A 22,892-nucleotide genomic window follows, 5' to 3' on the forward strand; every position below is an offset into this window, starting at 1 on the left:
TTATGCCCACACGAAGGAAGGACCTCTCATCCTCTCGAAGGTTTACTGATTCCAGGGGTAGTTTAATGCCTCGTCGATTATGAGGCTTCAACTGGTAAGAATTAACTCTAAAAAAATGCGAATGGAAATGGTGGATGTTTATTTTAAGGTACCATCAAACGATTTTCTTGTAAGTGGTAACTGAAGAAAAATACGAAAAATTTGAGGTCACGATGTCTCTCTCCACGAATACAAAACATAGGAGGTGGACAGAGTTTTGATGCAAAATATAAAGCAAGTCACTAAAAAACGGGATTCTTAGACACCGATTACCACTAATCGATTCTTTGTTTTTAAAGGTCGATTTTTTCTCCATTATCGACCATGTTATGAGTAAATATGAATGGGCATGTCATTCAGCATCCTTGGTCTTTGTTTAGTTTAGAGTTTCTCTGTAGTGACTGAGAAAATTCAACTCATAGTTAGGTTAACCGGTCTTGCAGTCGAAATTCGAAACCACGACCTCTTAATTCGAAGTACGTGGCTTTGGAGTTCGAGGGTTTTTATATAATTTATGTAACGTAGCTCCCAATGAGTGGGACTTGTTGCTTTGTGCATCTGACGTGAGCTAACGCGGTGCTCGAAGTCGGTACTGACAGATTGAAAACAAAAGACTACCTAATCGCTGCTATCTCGTAGTTTCGCACGCTGTTAACAGGTATCAGCACTGCATCGGTTGGGCACTCAGCTGTTAGTCCACGGCGAGCCGTGGCTGCCTCGTCTGTGCCTGTGAACTTCAACTACATGGACGTTACGGTCGTTCGAAATACAAGGAAACTGACCAATAGGAATATTATTCGTATTGTTTTATCATTCTTCTCTGTGACATTGCAGTTATACAGCCAACGTTTCTCTACGAAAAATGTTATGCTGATGACGTATCTGTAAACGTACGTCTTTTTTTAGTCAAAGCAAACTGAGAACAAATGAAATCGATTCATGTATCGCACAGGTACGTGTGTATGTTCAAATTCTAGTCGATTCGGTTGTTGTTCGCCTCGCTTTTCGGATAACTTCGTTTCGTGTTCGGTTGAGGGGTGGTTTCTGGCGTCGCGGAGGGGTGGTTGACTCTGAGCCTCATGTCTGGGCCGGCGCACGTCGCCACTAGTCGGGAGGCGATCGCTCGTAGCAGCGCGAGGTGATGTTCAGTCTTTCTCTGGCTCAGTAGGCCATGGTGGCGCGCGGAGAGAGCATGTTCGGATGTTACGATAGTTACTCTTATCGACTGTGGAGCTTGGCCAACGTGTGGAGTCAGTGTGAGTACTGATTATTCTGTTAAGTCCGCGGAAACTTTTAGCATTCTAGGACACAGCCCGAAACATATTAATTAACGACTACGTCAAAATTGAAGTATCTATCAATATTTTTGAAAACAAAAAGTCATCTTATTCAGTCTCTCTTACGTATTATGAATTTCACGGAAGTGTTTAACTGTGTGGTAATTTATAACGAATGCGTCATTCTGTTTGAAAATGTTTAAAAGTCGGGTTAAATGTTAACTTTAAGAAACCTGATTTTGTATTATTCTGTCTTTTATCATGTGTTTTATTTTTTTATAATTGCGCAAAATTGTTTATGTGTGGTTGTGTTTTACATAAATGCATGAAGGGAACGTTTGCAAACTGAATTAATAAAGACATTTATTCTCAGAAATTAATAACACGAAGTATTCTGGACAGATTATATTATATCGTCATGCAATTTCTTATAACGAATGTATTGTATGTTATGTGTTTCTTAATTCGCCGTTGACATCAACTTGGCTTTTCGTTTTTACAAATTACGAATTTTAATTTTAAATTTTGTAATTTAGTCGGAATTAAAATGTGATCCAAGGTTAAGTGTGTTTGATATTTATGCAATGTTCTTGGTATTTATTAACGAAATGTTGACTTCTCCTTTTGTAATTTAGTGACCTGATGTCCCAAGTTATGTTGGAATTGTGCCTAAAGATCAGGATTTATTTTCACAGATGTAGTTTTATTTAAAATCACTTATATTTAGGTTTTTTGGTACTGGTGGTTCAAAATTGTGTGTAAACTGTTCTGAAATACCTTGTTTAGATGTTAATTTCATAATATGAACTTCATATCCACCGAAACTCAGTGTAATTTACGTTAAAGTCAAATATATATCATTACGCTTGTAGTATGCTATTGTGCGGTGTGTTTAATTATTCTGACGGGTAGAAGACCGTTTTGGGTATGTCATACAACCATTATAATATGTGTAATTGCTATTTTCAGTGTTTTGTAGAGGTATTTAGGAGATTATTTTAGCAAACGTACCGAAAATATAAACATACTTACTATCTTAAAAGAAGGTTCAATATTTTCATTTATAAACTATCAATATTTACTGTGCAGTACTGAAAATTAAGACGCAGACTTTCATTTTCTGAAGTAGAGCATATATTTTTCTCGCATGTTTATTTCTTCACAGTTGTATTCGTATTCCATTCAGGTTTATTATTTAATATACCAGCATTGTGGATTTATGGAGATGTGTTTCAAAATGAATGATATGGCGTTAACATTTGTCTGTCTGTATAATGATGTCACCTTTTAAATGACGTAGGCCGACGTATGACACTGTGATCCTTAAATACACATCACACGTAATTTTCGAACTCTTGTTTTAACAAATTTAATATTTGAATACGAACCTTGTTCTTTGGAAAATGTTAAATCATAAGACTGTTGAGATTGAATTCAGAATGAAATACAGTTCAGTGTTAGAGCTTATTTTACTGTAGATCTCGTTAAATAATGTGTTCAGCATTGCTTAGAAATGAGGTCTGTGTCTTAATTTATTTGTAAGCCTACATTAATAGCCTAATTGAAATTCGTCAAATGAGGTAATTTATTACTGACTGTGCATTTCTTGTGTATTCATTGTTCAAGTTGGTAGACAGGTAAATTAATGAAGAACAAGTTCTTTTGTACAGATTATGGGTTGGGAATTATGTGTTTTTTTTGTAAAGTTTTGCTGTAATTATAATGTATTATGCTTTATATGTGGTCTTGTTGATTAGACCAAAAGTTTTGAAATTACAAAAAAATTAGATGTGGTTTTGTTTGAAGATTAAGTCGCTCTCTCTGTTTCAACAAATTGAATCCTGAAGGTTTTTCGCAAGATCTCCGTTTCTGTTTACGTCTTTAAACTCTTAGTCATGTAGAACGTCGCGTGTTCGATACCGCACATAACCGCAAATTCGCTTTAATGTACTTGTTGGAAAGATTTCGTAATTCTTAAGATCGTGCGTCATTTTTGTGAAGTAAAATTATGACCTTAATAACCTTTTGGCCCGTATCTATCTTTAATATCGATTATAATTATGACAATTTTACCTGCAATGCTTACGTGATCATTTGACCTAGGGTTGTGTGTTCTTTATCACCCCCCCCCCCCCCCCGTTGGTAACCCTTTAATACTCGCGCGAAGTCTCCTGAACCGAACCAAAGCCCCCCAGCCCTCGGATCTTATGTGGTGACGCCCGCACTGAGTTGTCTCTCTGCATCTGTACAGCTGGATCTTGCGTTTTTATGGTCGCATCGTTCCTCGGAACAAACTCATTATGAAATTTAATGACTTGTCGCATATCTTGTAAAGTTTAATCTGCTACATGCTCTCTCGAGTAACTCCCTTTTAGTTTTCCGAAGTGGATGTTCGCGGAGTAAAGCGTCATTGTAATGATTTTTGTAAGCAATCTTATGTGCGACATAAACTTTTCTGAGATAAATGTGTATAATTGCTGTAATTATAGGGTAATGGTCCGGTGAAAAGAATAGCGAACGTTAGCCGAAAACCGCTCAACTGAAGAGCTCAGTTTGAGGTCTTAATTTATATAAATTATAATGTCACTAATCAGTTATGACTTATTTGAGTCACTGTCGTATTGATTTTTTCTAAAAAGATGTTTATCGTACTCTGTTTAATCTACTCGCATACTTTGACGGCTAAAGAACGCTCTTTCGGCTGTTAAATGAGTCCGTATGAGGGTTTAATTATTTTACGTATTGGACATTATTTGGAATGTACGTAGAGACTACAGAAATTCTTTGTTATAGTTGAAGTATTTATATAAAATCTAAAACTTCTTGACGATGGTGAAGAGTCAATTGAATAAAAAATTTTCTTGGATATTATCCATCGTCTAGTAAATATAAAACGTAAAACGACGTTTCGGAGATGGGACCCGGAGATAGGGATTAAGCTCTATCTAGTGGGCCCAACTGTGTAGGAACCTGAAGACGTAGATAGAGTCCCATCTCCGAAACGTCGTTCTTACGTTTTATATTTACTAGACGATGGATAATATCCAAGGAAATTTTTATTCAATTGAAGCATTTAACTGAATTATTCTGATTTTTCTGCATGTGGGCTACAGAATGGAGGCTTAGACCACTTTTACTCTTTTCTTCCTACGTGTCGTTTCTACTTGATGTAATCGACTCGCGAGTTACATTATTAGCGTTAGGCCTGTGTCCTGCGCTGACCGACTTGGAAGTTGAGGCCACCGGATTCTTCATGTCTGTGTCGCGCTGTAAAACGCCAAAGTTTGTTCTCCCACGAAACGCGCGATGAATGTTTTATTGTAATTATGTTCTGTTTTAATTGCCAGCATGTGTTGTTATAGTTCATCTGGTAAGCAAATGTAGAACGATTCTCACAACCTTTATAAGAGGCTCGATTTGATTGTACGCAAATTATTATTGCATTTTTATTTGTATATTTTTATTTGAATCAAAATACACCAAGTATTTGTCTGTCATAAGTTGATATAATTGCGTAATATTGTGAATTAGAATTTTAATTATTCGTGTTTTTTCCGTCTAATCACAATTGTATATAAATAAAATTTATACATAAGATATTAAAATATCATTTACATATTTGGTACAACTTTTTACTACATGTTTCGGTTATATTGAACCATCTTCAGGTGTAAAGTAAATGATATTTTAATATCTTATGTATAATTTTATTTATATACAATTGTGATTAGACGGAAAAAACACGAATAATTAAGTATTTGTCTGTAAATGGACGTAATTATATGAAATTGACTTACGAATATGATGATATTAACTCATTCTTACAGAAGCTGAGACGAATTTTACAAGTGACATTTTACAGGTTCTCACTTATAAAAGTATAAAGATGGTTGTCGTTTAGGTTTATGTGCGGTGTAGTCTACCGACGTTACAGAGGTGTTTTTTTCCACCATCATCAGGGCGATGAGTCATCGCTGTGATGATGACGCAACCCTCCAAATGGGTTTTCTTTTCTGTGACCTGACATGTGCATTCATATTGATCATGCACATTAAAATAATCTTACGTTGATATTGGTATTAATTTTATTAATATTAACTTGGCATTAGGGTTTTAGGTTTTATCAGAGATCTTAAGTGAGCCCATTGTCTCCCATGTTTAACATTTATTCCTTCAAATACGCCTTTGGTTTAAGTGAAAGGCGTGTTTCAATATGCTCAGCTAATTTATATGTTCTTCGGAATGCCGTCTCCATGGTAATTGTATTTTATACGCGAGTAGCTCGATTGCAGTTTTATTTATCTCTGAATTTAGAAGATAATATGTAATTTTGACCCTTGTAATGAGCTGTGGGTTTGAGATGATCCGTCAGACATTTTGTAGCGCCTTGTTAATACAGGGTTTGCCACAGTAACCGACCAGGAACGCCTATGACCTCTGCACACTTCCGTTACCAGAGATAAGTCCGATTTCCGTCGCAGAGATTTCTTTCCTCGTTTCTAACTGCCCGTGTGACATCTCGCACTTACCGGTCCAGTAGAATAATTTCCTCTGCAGGCTATAATTAGCGTTTGAGAAATTTCTTCACACGTTCCTCGCATAACTGGAAGATTTTTTTAATGCCAACGACGTTTAGGTACACGTGCTGTTTATCATAATATTTAATTTCGTCGTAGTTTTAGTTTTTAGGGTAATTCGACACTGTAAAACCTGTCTGTATTTCTGAATCGCTGTTGTTTTATGATCCCGTATGAAATACTGCGTCAGATCAAAGAATGCAGTATATTGATTAATTAAATCTGCATGTAACCTACTCGTTTCTAATGTTTTATATGAATCTAACGTGTAGACGTGTTGGAAAAATTTGTTCGATTTGGAGATTATTTCACGGCAGGAACGTAAAATTATTCTAATTTAGTCCTTTAATATTTCTGTCAGGTTATGTAGAAGTAACTATTATTTTTACATCGCATTGAATCAGAGAATATAAATGTATGGGTGATAAAATTTGTACACAGGACGGCATAATTTACTGTTATCTGTTCGATCAAATATTCAGCGTATCACAGATTTGCACTGGTCTGTATGTTGAAGACTTTATATCTTAATGTGAAACTGGAACTAAGGTCGAATTTTAGATTTAAATACGTGATATCGTGTATTTAGTAATTGTGCCTTTCGTTTGAAAAATATCTGGTACTTGGCATGTTCGTAAAATCTGTCTTCTGAACTTGCAGTGATTTTACGTAAGTGATGAAACAGACACGGCTACCTCATAAGAAATCCCCAAACGTCAGGTTGTGGGACCCACACAATATTATACTCTAGTAGTCTGTATCTGATGGAGATTTATGACATTAGGTCATTCACGTTTTCATACCAAAATGCATTTTAAAACTGCACTATTTGTGCTAAACTTTTGAAAACATGACAACAACAGTGGCCAGACACTTCCCAAAGTAAAACTTCTCTGTGCCTTGTTACTGTAGCAAATGACTGCATAGAGAAATGGATTGTAGAGGTCGCTTTTTTCTACAGTTCGTCTCGGAAGTGATTTGAACCTGAGACTTACGAGTCCGAAGTCAGCAAATCATTTTACTGCATTACTGCAGAACAAGCCGCCACGGTGGTCTAGCGGTCAGAACACTAACCTTGTAATGCTGGGGTCCCGGGTTCGATTCCCGGCGGTGCCCGAATTTATAACTTGTGTTGGGCAAGGCCGTGGTCTAGGCAACACGGAGTTTTCCTCCGTGGCATCCCAACAATTACTCCATTCACACACAGAAGAAGGCAACGGCAAACCACTTCTGGATCATCTGCCAAGAACGTATATGAACAGGTCCCAGTCCGAGAAAAGGATGGAAGGATCCTGTTCATATGGACCTGTCGTCAGACAGAACACTAATAATAATAATAACTGCAGAACTTTCTGCTGTCCGGATGTTTCTCTCCTTCCTACCCCCACACCAGAAGCTGTGTGGACCACCGCCAGCATTGGCACCTGTCAGTCGTGAGTTCATCATCGAAAGAAACCCCGAATTTGTTACTAAACGAATCAGTTCTGAAACTACGCTCCTGTCCCAACATTAATAACGCTTCTAATGAACAGTCCTACGTTTACAAACAACCGTATAATTTGTTCAGGTTATCTCTTTTCAAGATTTAACACGCTGAAACAAAAAAAAAGATGCTTCTAAAAAGGTTCTTGTACGCGTTCCAAAAGAATTTTGTTTGATATTTGAATGCGCGGCGGTGTAGTTGAGGTGTTAAACCTATTTGTTTTACACCTGTCAGTTGTAGACCTGTTAAAAGTGAAAAGCCTTTCAGAAGAAAGGAACAGAAACGCTTTGAATACGTTCCAAAAACGAAGCGTAGGTCGTTGTCAAGGCAATGAAATTAGTTCTTATGTAATTAGGCGAACTCAGAATGACCTGCCATTATAAAACAACCTGTTGGATAATTATTCAAGAGTAGAGTTTCTGGGCTTGAAGGACACCGTTCGACGTTTAGGTGATAGCGGAATAAAGGCACAGATTTTTATTAATTTTATAATCAATATGTTTTAATTACCGCCACGGTGGTCTAGCGGTTAGAACGCTGGCCTTGTAATCCTGGGGTCTCGGGTTCGATTCCCGGCGGTGCCCGAATTTATAACTTGTGTTGGGCAAGGCCGTGGTCTAGGCAACACGGAGTTTTCCTCCGTGGCATCCCAACAATTACTCCATTCACACACAGAAGAAGGCAATGGCAAACCACTTCTGGATCATCTGCCAAGAACGTATATGAACAGGTCCCAGTCCGAGAAAAGGATGGAAGGATCCTGTTCATATGGACCTGTCGTCAGACAGAACACTAAATAATAATAAGATGAGGTGGTCTAGCGGTTAGAACGCTGGCCTTGTAATCCTGGGGTCTCGGGTTCGATTCCCGGCGGTGCCCGAATTTATAACTTGTGTTGGGCAAGGCCGTGGTCTAGGCAACACGGAGTTTTCCTCCGTGGCATCCCAACAATTACTCCATTCACACACAGAAGAAGGCAATGGCAAACCACTTCTGGATCATCTGCCAAGAACGTATATGAACAGGTCCCAGTCCGAGAAAAGGATGGAAGGATCCTGTTCATATGGACCTGTCGTCAGACAGAACACTAAATAATAATAAGATGAGGTGGTCTAGCGGTTAGAACGCTGGCCTTGTAATCCTGGGGTCTCGGGTTCGATTCCCGGCGGTGCCCGAATTTATAACTTGTGTTGGGCAAGGCCGTGGTCTAGGCAACACCGAGTTTTCCTCCGTGGCATCCCAACAATTACTCCATTCACACACAGAAGAAGGCAATGGCAAACCACTTCTGAATCATCTGCCAAGAACGTATATGAACAGGTCCCAGTCCGAGAAAAGGATGGAAGGATCCTGTTCATATGGACCTGTCGTCAGACAGAACACTAAATAATAATAAGATGAGGTGGTCTAGCGGTTAGAACGCTGGCCTTGTAATCCTGGGGTCTCGGGTTCGATTCCCGGCGGTGCCCGAATTTATAACTTGTGTTGGGCAAGGCCGTGGTCTAGGCAACACGGAGTTTTCCTCCGTGGCATCCCAACAATTACTCCATTCACACACAGAAGAAGGCAATGGCAAACCACTTCTGGATCATCTGCCAAGAACGTATATGAACAGGTCCCAGTCCGAGAAAAGGATGGAAGGATCCCGTTCATATGGACCTGTCGTCAGACAGAACACTAAATAATAATAAGATGAGGTGGTCTAGCGATTAGAACGCTGGCCTTGTAATCCTGGGGTCTCGGGTTCGATTCCCGGCGGTGCCCGAATTTATAACTTGTGTTGGGCAAGGTCGTGGTCTAGGCAACACGGAGTTTTCCTCCGTGGCATCCCAACAATTACTCCATTCACACACAGAAGAAGGCAATGGCAAACCACTTCTGGATCATCTGCCAAGAACGTATATGAACAGGTCCCAGTCCGAGAAAAGGATGGAAGGATCCTGTTCGTATGGACCTGTCGTCAGACAGAACACTAAATAATAATAATAATAATAATAATGTTTTAATTAGCCTTTGGGGGGGGGGGGTAATTCGTCATTTGTGTAGTTGATTATTCGCACGCCGAGGACTCATTAACCGATACATGACTTTGAACTAAACTAAACTTTACGCGGTCTAAACAGGAAGGTCTTTCAGTAAATAAAATGACGTTCCATCCATTATGCCGGCATATCTTTGACGTTACAGGATAAGAAGAACATAATATTCATTTTTTTTTACTTATAAAGATAAAAATTGTGAGTCATTCTGAGCCATGAGTAACAGATGGCAGCGTTGATTAGAACTACATGCATGATGTGCGCTCGCTCGCTCAGTGATGGGTTTATAAAATAAAAGGACGACCCATTACTCTTGAAACAAGGGCATAGTCTTTGTAGTTGAACCCTTCGTGTTGACCTTTCACGTTAGTTAACCCCTGAGACGTACCACCGCAGGGGTGACGTAGGTTAGGAGGCCTTCGACTTCATCTCTCGAATAAACACGCAACGTCTGGTGATGTTACCAGTGACTTTTTGAATCATTTGTTTACTGGTACAGTTGTATAGAAGACACGTGTTTGATGCTATTTCTTTACTCCTTAACCCGATTCGAAGAGAACTATAAATGTGATAGGCCTATTTCAAGCCAAGACAATTTATTAGATGATTATTTATTAATAAGAGTTCAAGTATATGGAAAGGTTTAATATCTTACTGAAGATACATACATCTTTGTTGTTAACTGTTTATTTTGTAAGAGCTAACTATCAATGATATATAAAACAACAATAAATGTTGATACAATGAAAAACGAAGAAATGATACGAAAATTAAAAATTAGTAATTGAATTAAGAGTTTATAACATACACCTGATGACGGCTCTATGAAAGTCGAAACATGTCGAGAATGTTCCATATGTAAATCGAGTACTCGATACGGAATAAAGGATAATATTTTAACCATTTAATTATCTTATATTATTTTATTGTGATTGACGGACAATTTTAATATATTTTAATAATATTTTTAAATAAAATCACAATATGACGCACCTACAATATCTTATAAGAGCTAATTACTAAATAATAATTAATATATAAATTAAAAACCTTCATGAAATCCTCGCTTTCTAGTGGCAGTGGCTGTGGAAATGAATTAGAATATCGCATGGTCATCACGTTGTTTTATATTCCGTTCAAAAATTATCACTGTAAAATTAACAGATTTTTTTTAAAAAAGATGTTATCACAGGCTTTCGTTACATCATTTTACGACCGTATAGGCTATTAAGTGGCGTCACGTGTTCATGTGTCCGCCATGTTCTTATTACCAGTTGTAGACCAGGGTCCGGATAGACTTCGATACGTTCATACAGAATTTGGTGAAAATTTTTTAGTTTGTTTAAAATATATAATAGAATACAGGTCAATACACAAAACTTTATTTGGATGTTAAAATTTAAAATTTAAATGTTAAAATTTTAAATTTTAAATTTGCGCTATTCATCACTATAAGGATGTTACATTAGAGCGCTTTCATTCATTTCACAACATGTTTCGATGTAATACATCATCTTCAGGTGTTGTTTTTTAAAACTATTTTATATTATAATGCACCTGAAGATGATGTATTACATCGAAACATGTTGTGAAATGAATGAAAGCGCTCTAATGTAACATCCTTATAGTGATGAATAGCGCAAATTTTAAATTTTAAATTTTAACATTTAAATTTTAAATTTTAACATCCAAATAAAGTTTTGAGTATTGACCTGTATTCTATTATATATTTTAATCAAAAACACAAACATGACGCATGTAAACCTTAAATTTGTTTAAAATGTTAATTTTCTTTCCAGAATAAAGTAATTCAGACTAAATAAACTTGTAGGTTGTCATGAAACTCACGCCTTGTTTTCTGGTTTCTCCGCGTAGTATAATAGTACAGAAATAGCTTACATCGTTCTGTACAGTCACGAATAAGTTAGGACAAGATTATATTCGGGAAATTCTTGTAGAACAAGGACCTCTGAAACGTCGATAAACTCCTATCAGACTACACGGCGTAACAAACCAGAAGACAAGACATCGTCTAATTCGGAAGTAACTCATTTTCGTGACTCTTATCTGCACAACCAAGGATTAAAATTAAAATATAGCACAGTCAACTTCGTGGCTACGTGGAACCTATGAATATTGAACTTGGTCTCTTTATATTATCGCGGTTTGATAGTATTTAGGGAGGAAATGTCCTAAGATTGGAACAAAATACATGATCAGGAGTTTTAGAATTTGTTAACCAGGGTAGACTCAGAATGGATTTATTTCATTTTAGGATGATCTGTTTAAATGAGGGCCTGTATCGTTGATATGTTGCAACCAATAGCGAGTTATCTCCTGGAAAATGTTAACCAATAGGGGATGAGTCACAGGTAACAGGTCAGAGGTATATCCCCCACCTAAAGTGTGATGTCAGGGGCGGGGCTTAATATAACCACCTGACCAGTAGATCGATATTTTGTTCTGAGGCGTGGTTTGAGCGTTGTTACCTGTTGAAACAGGCCATGAACACCTTTTATGATTGTATTTGAGGAAGCAGTTTCGTGTGGCACTACGTTATCACAGTAGATTATGGACGGGGAAAAAAGGATTCTAATGTACGTTTCAGATTTTGTATTTGATTTTTCGACCCTTCGTCTACCTTTCTGAATGTTACTTATCTTAAGGCTTCTAAAATTCAACACATACTTGAGGGAGAACTAAGTTTCAGTCTGATAACATAAGGAACCAGTCATTTGTCTCTGTTCATTTTACACAAAGAAAAAATACAAAAACACATTCCTAGTAACACCTTTAATAATCTGCAGTACAAGATAGCACAGCACAGCCGGGCCCAGCCCACAAAAAACCAGTCTGAATTCTTTTACCTCCTTGAAAAAGCTCACATGTTCATATCTGTATATATATTCATCCGTATTAATCGACATGAAACCCTTTCCTGTCGATTGATTCTATCGCATTTCCTGTTCCGTCGTAGTTCGTCATATTGTCGTGTGTTAGCGCTAGGGATTGGACGTCACTACCATCTACCGACGTACATTGGAAACGCGATTACATTTATAAGCTTACGCGTTCAAGTACATTCCTCAAACTGAAGTCGATTAGTTCCATAGTTTACGAAATTCAAGTTCATTGACTTGTCATATTAATTATTTTCATACAAATATGACAGAATAACTTGTTTTTATTTATTTACGTTTTGGACACATCTGATAAAAGAAAATGTTGGGTAATTGTGATTCATCGTTGGATATCAGATCGATGTTTTCTCAGCGTCGTCTTGTTTTATATAACGTCATTTGGAAATAAACCACTCATTGGATATTTCCGCTGTACCAGAATCGGATAGAACCATCAAAGTTTCCTCATTTATACAAAGGTCTTCTTTTGCGTTTATTTTCCTGGAAGTCCCCCTGAGGTTGGTTCATAGCAAGTCACTAGTCCATACCTCTGTCGCCTGTCTGTTCGTAGCTTTATTGCACGTCTGCCTCTGTTCCGCTCTGGCCTGTAATTTCGTACGAAAGTGTGAGTTCCCTTTCAGACATTTTGTTTCTTTATTGATCGGATATCATGACCTGGAACTGAACAGACACATTAAGAACCTTCAGCTGTTGTCATATTGAGCTATCAAACTGGACTGTCGAGACCTGAAGCCACTTAGGCGAGTTTTCTGTTTCTATATAGAAATGTTTGTCAGCCTGTGGTCCGTGACTTTGCGTCGATCTACGTATTGTAGTTATGCCACAACTGTAGAAAATTCGTTTTGTGTCCTGGTATGACGTTTATATACCGGTTAATTGTTATATCTGAAGTCAATACGTAGGAGTATTAATATTTAGTAACACTTTAATTATATTTGTTGATTTGAGCTGTACATTTCGTATGTGATACATAATTCTACACAAAGAAATTATCCTGGACTAGATTATGGGTGTAAGTATTTCGTAAGAAATCTGAACTTCTTCAGAGAATGTTTTTAATATCAGTTTATCACGAGTTACCCTCGGTAGTGGTTAGCGTGCTCGCCACTGGACCCAAGGTTCGTGGGTTCTAAACCGACCGAGGTCGATGGATTTTTAAAGGTGATAAAAATCCTTAACAGAACTTCCTTCGGAGGGGAAGTAGATTTACGTTATGTAAAAGAAACTTACAAGCATGAAACGAGACGTTTCGCAAGCAAAATTCAGAGACCATTTCTCACTCTTGTCTCTCCTGATTCACTACTAGATGGCTCTAGTAGACAAATCAGGATTGAGTAGAAAATTGTACAGAGGCAGTAGGCTTGTCACTCACTGCTCATAAATGCACACTTCGAAGACTAATAAACCCCCGAAAGGACCCACACTGGGTTGTAAAGCCACAGGAAGACGTTTACCAAGACCACCAAGTGACATTTATCTTATCACAAGCTCGTTTCTAGCACAGGAATACGGAACGTATTAAAATATATTGTGTGATGTCACGTCGATAGAATTTTTTTAAGGCAAAAATGTTATTTCCTGCTATGGTGGGGGATCCACATATTTCCAACAGGACAAAAAAACAAACATTAGAAGTTCATCCTGTTGTGTTTCTTGAACCGCTTAATTATTCCAATCAACCGTCTATTTTTTTCACAACTGTTTTCCGCGTTACTTGCAACTCTACTGTTGTAATGTTACGCTGTCGTACTGATGTTACAACTGAACAAATTTTATCGCATTGCGTTTATTTATGTTACCAAGATTATCAAGCAAGTGCAATGCAACTCACGCCAGCAGAGTTTACAGAGTCAACCTGTTGATGACTTGTGTTGGTCGAAACATGTTCGTAGCATCAGTGCGTCGTTGTCATAATACGAGGTGCGATCGGAAAGTTTCAAGACTGTGTCAATAGAGGGCGAACCGGATGTAGTACGAGCTTCTGCCGCTAGGGGGTGCGGCCTACATTCATAGTGAATCAGTGTGCCAGCCGGCATCATCGAATTAGCATTTGTTTCTTAGTTACGGGCGTTTTGGTAGTGCATTACACCGACCCTCCTGCGATTTCGGAATGGCGGTTTTTCATGAACAAATCAAATTTTGCCAAAGACTCGCCAAAACGGCTACGGAAACCTATGAAATGCTAAAGCAAGCATTTGGGGAGTCCGCAATGGGTCGTGCACAAACTTTTGTGTGGCATTCACGTTTTAAAAATGGCCGAACCTCTGTCGATGATGACGAGCGTTCTGGACGACCATCTTCGAACACAACGCCCGAAAATGTTACGAAGATTCGGCAGGCCATTCACGAAGATCGACGTCGTACCATCAATGACTTGTGCAACATTGTTGGGATAGGCTATGGGACCTGTCAGCTGATTCTAAAGGAAGAACTCCACATGCGACGCATCATGACAACGCGCCAGCGCACACCGCCCTCAAAGTTCGGCAGTTTTTGGCCTCAAACACCATGGCCGTCATCCCGCACCCTCCTTATTCGCCGTGTGACTTCTTCCTCTTCCCAAAGATGAAAATTCAGCTAAAGGGAAGGAGATTTGAGACGATAGAAGAGATTCAGGCAGAATCGCAGATGGTGCTTGACAGGCTGACAAATAATGATTTCCAGGCTTGGCAGCGGCGCTGGGATCGTTGTGTTCACTCCCAGGGGAACTACTTCGAGGGTGATGGATGAATTTAATACCTGAGATAAGTGTACGGGTTTTTATAGGCGCAGTCTAGAAACTTTCCGATCGCACCTCATACAACAGTTTAATCGCAAGGAACGTTGCATAACAGTTGACAAATATGTTAGGTTAGGTTAGAATAGGTTGGGTTGGGTGAGGTGGTTAAAAGATCGAAACAGAAGAGAATGTTCAAGGAGCCTTTGGAAGGAGGATATTCTGCAAGCCATGACCATTTGAGGAATGGAACCAGATGATGCTTTTGGGGACGGCATCTTTCTTATTAGGACGAGAATGTCACTTAGCTAATTGAGACCGCCCCGTGTCTGCTTTCCGGACCACAACGGAATTTATTTCCTAACTAATGTCACCACGAATGAAAATGCATTCTAAAAAGTCTATTGAAGTAAATAGGTGATGTGTCTTCGTGAGTACCAGATGTTCGTACTTATAAATCTGTTCTTTATTTATCTTTTCTTCTGAGTAGACAGTGTGCTTGACTGAAACCACAGGCCTGGAAGTACTGATGTTTGCTGAAACAGGATTTACGTAGTTATTAGATATGTTACTTGTGACTTGTGGGATTCACATTGGGCGTTATCAGGGATCCCTCCGGCTTTGTTTAAAAATTAAACCGGATTGTCAGTTATTAAGTATTAGTCATGCTTCCATAAATACGACGAGTTATGGTTCTAGAATAAACATCTCTGCTAACTGCGTCGTTGTCTAATGCTAATCCGCTATATGGCCTTGATGATACTTAAATGCTCGCAATTCCACGTGAAAAGCTGATAGTGGCTCAACTTTCTGTTAATATACGTTTTATGTTTGAAAATATCCGCCCTTGGACACAAATTACTTTGAACAAGTTAAATCAAGTGTGGCACATGTAACAATTCTAGAATCGGTGAACGAGTTTTCATTAAAATTTGATGTCGTTGGTAAGCCATCTGTTACAGTCGAACTATTGCTTCATTTACGAAAGTATCTTTGTTGAACGTGTAGAGGAGTGACGTGTACCAATTGTTTCTTATGTGCCATACCATAAAGTCCTTCTTACCTTATTCTTTTAAACACCTTCGTGTATTAGCCATTCGCTGCATCTGTCTGGTACATGAATGTTTCAACATCGCAGCAAAGTCGTACAGTGTGTAACTTCGACTTTAGACGTGAGCCGATCGAATTCTGAGAAAAACAAAAGTTTCGACAAGCATTCCGGATGCCATCTTCAGGACGAATGTGTCATTTGGCTTTGGCTAACATAGTAGCTTAATATTACTGTAGGCGCGTAATGACAGAGAGTTTAGGCTACATTCATTACATCTGTCGTGTCGTCCGGTCTCATTACTTCGGAGGATCATAGTATTTTCCATGACAGTCGCCATATGCAATTTTCGTTTGGTCACGTGTTGTGGCCAACATTCTGACATGTTTATAATTCTTCTGGTTAGATTAGGGAGAATCCTTTAACGGGTTGTTGAGTATTTGAGATATTTCTTGTTCATCTCATGAGATTGATGAACGTTGATCCGTAAGTTAGTTAGTGGGAGCTGTCTGATTAAAATGTAATGTATTCCACAATTCGATAAAATATTAGTATTTGATACCAGCCCAATGAAACCATTAGTGAGAAGTTTCAATAGAAATTCTCTGTTTAAGGTTTACATGCGTCATGTTTGTGTTTTTTGATTAAAATATATAATAAAATTCAGGTCAATACACAAAACAATACTTTATTTAGATGTTAAAATTTAAATGTTAAAATTTAAAATTTTAAATTTGCGCTATTCATCACTATAAGGATGTTACATTTGAGCGCTTTCATTCACTTCACAACATGTTTCGATGTAATACATCATCTTCAGGTGTTGTTTTTTTAAAACTATTTTATATTATAATGCATGTCTTGCAATATATTTATTTAACACATGCTACAATAATAAATATATTGCAAGACATGCATTATAATATAAAATAGTTTTAAAAAAACAACACGAAGATGATGTATTACATCGAAACATGTTGTGAAGTGAACGAAAGCGCTCAAATGTAACATCCTTATAGTGATGAATGGCGCAAATTTAAAATTTTAAATTTTAACATTTAAATTTTAAATTTTAACATCTAAATAAAGTATTGTTTTGTGTATTGACCTGAATTTTATTATATATTTTAATTAAAAATTCTCTGGCGAAACACAGCTTCGATATGGGGATTCATTTTCCCCATCAGGAAAGAAGGTTTTTAATATTTTTTAACTTCTTGAAAAAATGTTAAGTTTCATTGCCACCAAGTGCATCGACATGGAGTACGCTAGAATTTATGATAAGTTCAAAATAGTTTCTCCCAAAAAACTGAAGTGGGCACTTCCATCACCAAAACTTGTTTCGAATCGGTATAGATGCCTACTCTGCTAACTTTGTTAGTCGATTTTATAAACGCCCACAATTTAAGGACCTTTTTCGCATAGATTTGAAGCTGATCAAATCGCTTGTCTCAACAACAGAATCTGTTTTACAAGGACAGATCGCTTGATATATTGTGTTGCCGCGGGCTAAATGCTCGGTCCTTAAATGCAAACATACAAATGCACGTTACTAGGGACTCCGCCCCTCTCGCTTACCCCACCGGGGACTCCCATCCTCTATTCCCTCTGCTTCACCTTCAATTCCTTACCCTCATTTTAGGGTTTTAGGGTTGAGAGAATTTCTCAGCTGAAATTGTTAACTCGTCAACGTATGCACACTCTTCACAAGGAATACTCTTATATTATATTATATTATATTATATTCGTGTTTTGTCGTCTTTATTCTATCGTATTAGTAACTATCTAGCGCGCTCACACAAGACATTGAAGTTTATTTTATGTTGACAGAGCCACCGGTAGAATTAGGTACTACGATTATGCTTTGTGTTGCCACAGTCTCACAAAATGTAATATTTTTTATTGTCGTATTGAGAGGTATAATGACATATTTGTCCACTTTTGTGTCGGGTCCACGTGCTTCATTTGTGGATATGTACGAGGTGCGATCGGAAAGTTTCAAGACTGCGCTACACTTATCTCAGGTATTAAACTCATCCATCACCCTCGAAGTAGTTCCCCTGGGAGTGAACACAACGATCCCAGCGCCGTTGCCAAGCCTGGAAGCATCCCTGGAAATCTTTCTTTGTCAGCCTGTCTAGCACCATCTGCGATTCTGCCTGAATCTCTTCTATCGTCTCAAATCTCCTTCCCTTTAGCTGAATTTTCATCTCTGGGAAGAGGAAGAAGTCACACGGAGCTTAGAAACGAAGTTGGGGTCGGTTCTTGCAAGATCTTTGAGCTCCTGACAAACGAGAAGTCGATTCTGCTTCTGGTCCTCAGACAGGATGCGTCGCATGTGGAGTTCTTCCTTTAGAATCAGCTGACAGGTCCCATAGCCTATCCCAACAATGTCGCACAAGTCGTTGATGGTACGACGTCGATCTTCGTGAATGGCCTGCCGAATCTTCGTAACATTTTCGGGCGTTGTGCTCGAAGATGGTCGTCCAGAACGCTCGTCATCATCGACAGAGGTTCGGCCATTTTTAAAACTTGAATGCCACACAAAAGTTTGTGCACGACCCATTGCGGACTCCCCAAATGCTTGCTTTAGCATTTCATAGGTTTCCGTAGCCGTTTTGGCGAGTCTTTGGCAAAATTTGATGCACACGCCATTCCGAAATCGCAGGAGGGTCGGTGTAATGCACTACCAAAACGCCCGTAACTAAGAAACAAATGCTAATTCGATGATGCCGGCTGGCACACTGATTCACTATGAATGTAGGCCGCACCCCCTAGCGGCAGAAGCTCGTACTTCATCCGGTTCGCCCGCTATTGACACAGTCTTGAAACTTTCCGATCGCACCTCGTACTAGGCGTTTGAAACTTCGTATTTCGAAGGTCTCAGGTTGAAATTTAGGTCAGGATAGTTGTTTATTATTCACTAGCCATTATTTGTGATCTAACGCTATTTACTTTGAGCTACTTACAGCGTCGTTAAATAAATAAAGGATAAGTGTAGTAATTATTTTTAATATTTTATGAGTGCCGTTTATAGTGGCGTGAAACAAGAATTGTAATTTGATGTTTTGTTCAAAAGTCAGGTTTAATCGTTATTTATTTTTATTTAGTATTCTAGAACAGTGGTATTCAACCTGGGGTACGCGTACCCTCGGGGGTACGCGAAGACATCTTAGGGGGTACGTGAAATTTTAAAAAAATATATATTATTTTATGATAAACATTGAATAATCAGTAATGTAATTTATTTAAATTATTTTAGATGTAGATTATATAATATGTATAACTTGAATTATACATCAACAACTTTGGGGGTACAAAGTTGAAGAGAAATTATATCTGGGGGTACGCGAAGACATCTTAGGGGGTACGTGAAATTTAAAAAAAAATTATTTTATGATAAACATTGAATAATCAGTAATGTAATTTATTTAATTTATTTTAGATGTAGATTATATACTATGTATAACTTGAATTATACACCAACAACTTTGGGGGTACAAAGTTGAAGAGAAATTATATCTGGGGGTACGCGAAGACATCTTAGGGGGTACGTGAAATTTAAAAAAAAATTATTTTATGATAAACATTGAATAATCAGTAATGTAATTTATTTAATTTATTTTAGATGTAGATTATATACTATGTATAACTTGAATTATACACCAACAACTTTGGGGGTACAAAGTTGAAGAGAAATTATATCTGGGGGTACGCGAAGACATCTTAGGGGGTACGTGAAATTTAAAAAAAAATATTATTTTATGATAAACATTGAATAATCAGTAATGTAATTTATTTAATTTATTTTAGATGTAGATTATATACTATGTATAACTTGAATTATACACCAACAACTTTGGGGGTACAAAGTTGAAGAGAAATTATATCTGGGGATACGCGAACAAAAAAGGTTGAATACCACTGCTCTAGAACGCAGGAGGAAATGAGGTGAAAACGTGGTAGACGTGTTTTTAAAATATAATGTGCTGGGTTCTAGAAGATTCTACTGACTTACGACTGTTTATTATTGTTACTATTACCGTATTAATGCTCTTAAATTTTTATCGTTGCTGGTCCTTGCGGATTATTTTGTAAAAGAATACGCCATAACAAGGATATATGTATTTTAAGGAGTTTGCTTTCCTGATGATGGCATTGAACTTACTCTTACTGGGCTGATGAGAGACCCTGGTCATTGTAATGTGCGTGGCCCTTATATTGAGGATCGGTATGACAGAGAAAGTTCTGCTTCGTAGACTTACCAAACACTTTTACACCGTAAGCCCTAAGATTGGTCGATTTCCTACGTTAATTTACATAGGAAATTGTGTGATGACATTTTGGATTTTGAAATCTTTGTATAATGAACACTGTAGGCCGACAGGGTGATTGAAGAAAGATTTCTTTTCTTTTGTGCGTGTTTCTGATAAGCATTTCTACGCCGTCGGTGCGCCTGAACTGACCAGACGATCTTTGTCCACAGTGCCGCTTACCGCTGCCGGCGTGGGTAAATCCGTTTCCCCAGGATCTGGCGCTGACGATGGTGGCAGGACGGGTGCTACTGGACTAGGGACCGATTACTTCATCAAGTGCCCACAGTGTCAGAATGGTTACCCCGGATTCCAGGCGCTGAAGGAGCATGTCGAGTCCTCTCATCCGCCTCCGCCACAGGTCAGAGGTGGTGACGACGGGGCGTCGCAACCCACGTCACCAGTCGGCTCTCCTGCCCCCAACACCCCAGGCGGGGGTTACGCCTGTCCCCAGTGTAACACTAGTTTCCTTCATAAAGACCAGCTGGAGAAGCATGAGCTACTCCATTCCCCGAACGCCCAGGTGGTGAGTAAATCGTCCAGCCTTCTCCTACATTTTGGTTTTGCCATGGCACGATAAGTTGTCGCCATCAGCTGACGACATGCCATTGAGCCCTGACTATAGCATAAAGTAATACTAGGTCTATAATAAGCATAATAATAGTCGTATTAATTATAATAACACACACGAGAGAGACGTCTACTTCAGCTCACACTTCGTTCTCAAATGGCGGCCATGTATGATGATCTTCAGTGTAGCACTCTAGGAAGAATCCCTCTTTGGATTCATATTCACTTCTGGTAGATGAGATGATAAAATTACGTCATATTGTGATAAAATATATATTTGTTTAAATCAAGTCCGTCTAATCACAATTTAAAATTTAAAATATTTAAAATACCATATGAGGTTTTCTATCGAAACATTCGATTTACACTAGAACATCATTTTTCATTCTTCAGGTGTATAAAATTAAAATTATATAAACTTAGACATAATTTCTTAAATGCAACTTTTTTTATATATTATTGTATTTTATTTAGATGTTTATCAGACATCTAAATAAAAAGAGAACAACATTGATGTCTGATAAACATCTAAATAAAATACAATAATATATAAAAAAAAGTTGCATTTAAGAAATTATGTCTAAGTTTATATAATTTTAATTTTATACACCTGAAGAATGAAAAATGACGTTCTAGTGTAAATCGAATGTTTCGATAGAGAACATCATATGGTATATTAAATATTTTAAATTTTAAACAAATTCTGGTAGATGGTTGCACCAGGTCTTACCTCATAACACCAATCCCGTTTTCCAGATGTCGCACTGTGTAGAGGTTACAGATGCGTCAAATATGAATTTTGTACTAGGTTCTGATGATTTCAATGATGAAAGGTGAATGGAGAGCAATGACTGCTGGCATGAAAACCAAAATGTCTACAGAATTTATTTACGCAGAACAAAATAATATACTTTATTTTGCTAATTTTTCTCTGTTATTTTAAGTACCAGTTAAATTAAATAACATAGATAAATATCTGAATTATGGTACATTTTGTATTAATTCACTGTAAAGCCAAGAAGCTACTTTATTTTTTCTCTATGTTTTATGGGTGACAGCTGTCTCAGAATAATTCCTTGTTCGATTCTCAGTACATTTATTAATTTTATATTCATGTAAACAAAGAATCATGCCGTGTTCCTCACATAAACCTTAGGTAAAATTTACGTTTTGCTGTGTTTCGCCACCCACATCAAAGGAATTTAATGTAAATCATGCTTAATTAATAATATTTTCACTCAGTTTTGTGACGTATGGAAATATTTCCATAGCGTTCGACTCCAGCATAAGAATTCAAACACCTGTAACATTTGTTAGCTTCCAATCAGAGGTGTTTCATTCGTGCAGAGAAGTTCGGTAAGGAACGGCCAGCTTTACACCGTGTCCTTGTGCCCTTTTCACTCATTGCGTCCTCTAAAGCATGATATTATTTTCAGAGGCAGGCAAGTGCACATGTGAATACATTTGAGATCTGAGAGCTAATTGACAAAACATAACACATAACTCATTTGATAGGTCAACGCGCCATTCTGCTGTCATAACAGTTTTAAAAAAAACTTTTACACAACAGGGCCTTCTCCCACCCGACTTAACTAGAATGAGAGAGAGAGAGAAAGAGAGAGAATGGTTCATATAACAGGTCAATTTTTTTGTTCACATACATTTCTGTTTCGTCATATCTAAATTTATCATCCCGCAGACTCAGATGGTTACCGCTGCTTGACTGTATTTTGTTTTTGTAGTTACTGTTGCCGCCGCAAGGAGTGTTTTTGAACGCTGAGCGACCTCCATCTTGCCACTGTTTCATGTTTCTGTCATCGTAACGGGGATACGCAAATAGGTGGTGTTTTATATACGCTGTTCCACGCAGAACTAAACTGACGTTTCGGTAGAGGGTGTGGAGGTCTCA

At 38.0% G+C, this 22,892-nt stretch overlaps 1 protein-coding gene across 3 annotated transcripts in view; it reads left to right on the plus strand.

The window, feature by feature from the left end:
- Positions 1-22,892, plus strand: part of zfh1 (Zn finger homeodomain 1) — a 651,615-nt gene that overhangs the window by 589,429 nt on the left and 39,294 nt on the right. For 2 of the 3 annotated variants that reach the window (XM_087349799.1, XM_087349855.1), the window contains exon 3: positions 20,587-20,939. In XM_087349799.1, the coding sequence (XP_087205925.1) occupies positions 20,587-20,939 (353 nt within the window). Of the gene's footprint in view, positions 1-1,134; positions 1,296-20,586; positions 20,940-22,892 lie in introns of those variants that run through there. The other variant, XM_022084146.2, reaches the window with a different exon arrangement.

Source organism: Zootermopsis nevadensis, unplaced genomic scaffold, assembly GCF_977971745.1.
Source record: "Zootermopsis nevadensis isolate Lab colony 2312 unplaced genomic scaffold, Znev_1.0 Znev_ptg000001l, whole genome shotgun sequence".
In the NCBI taxonomy this organism is placed as follows: Eukaryota; Metazoa; Arthropoda; class Insecta; order Blattodea; family Termopsidae; genus Zootermopsis; species Zootermopsis nevadensis.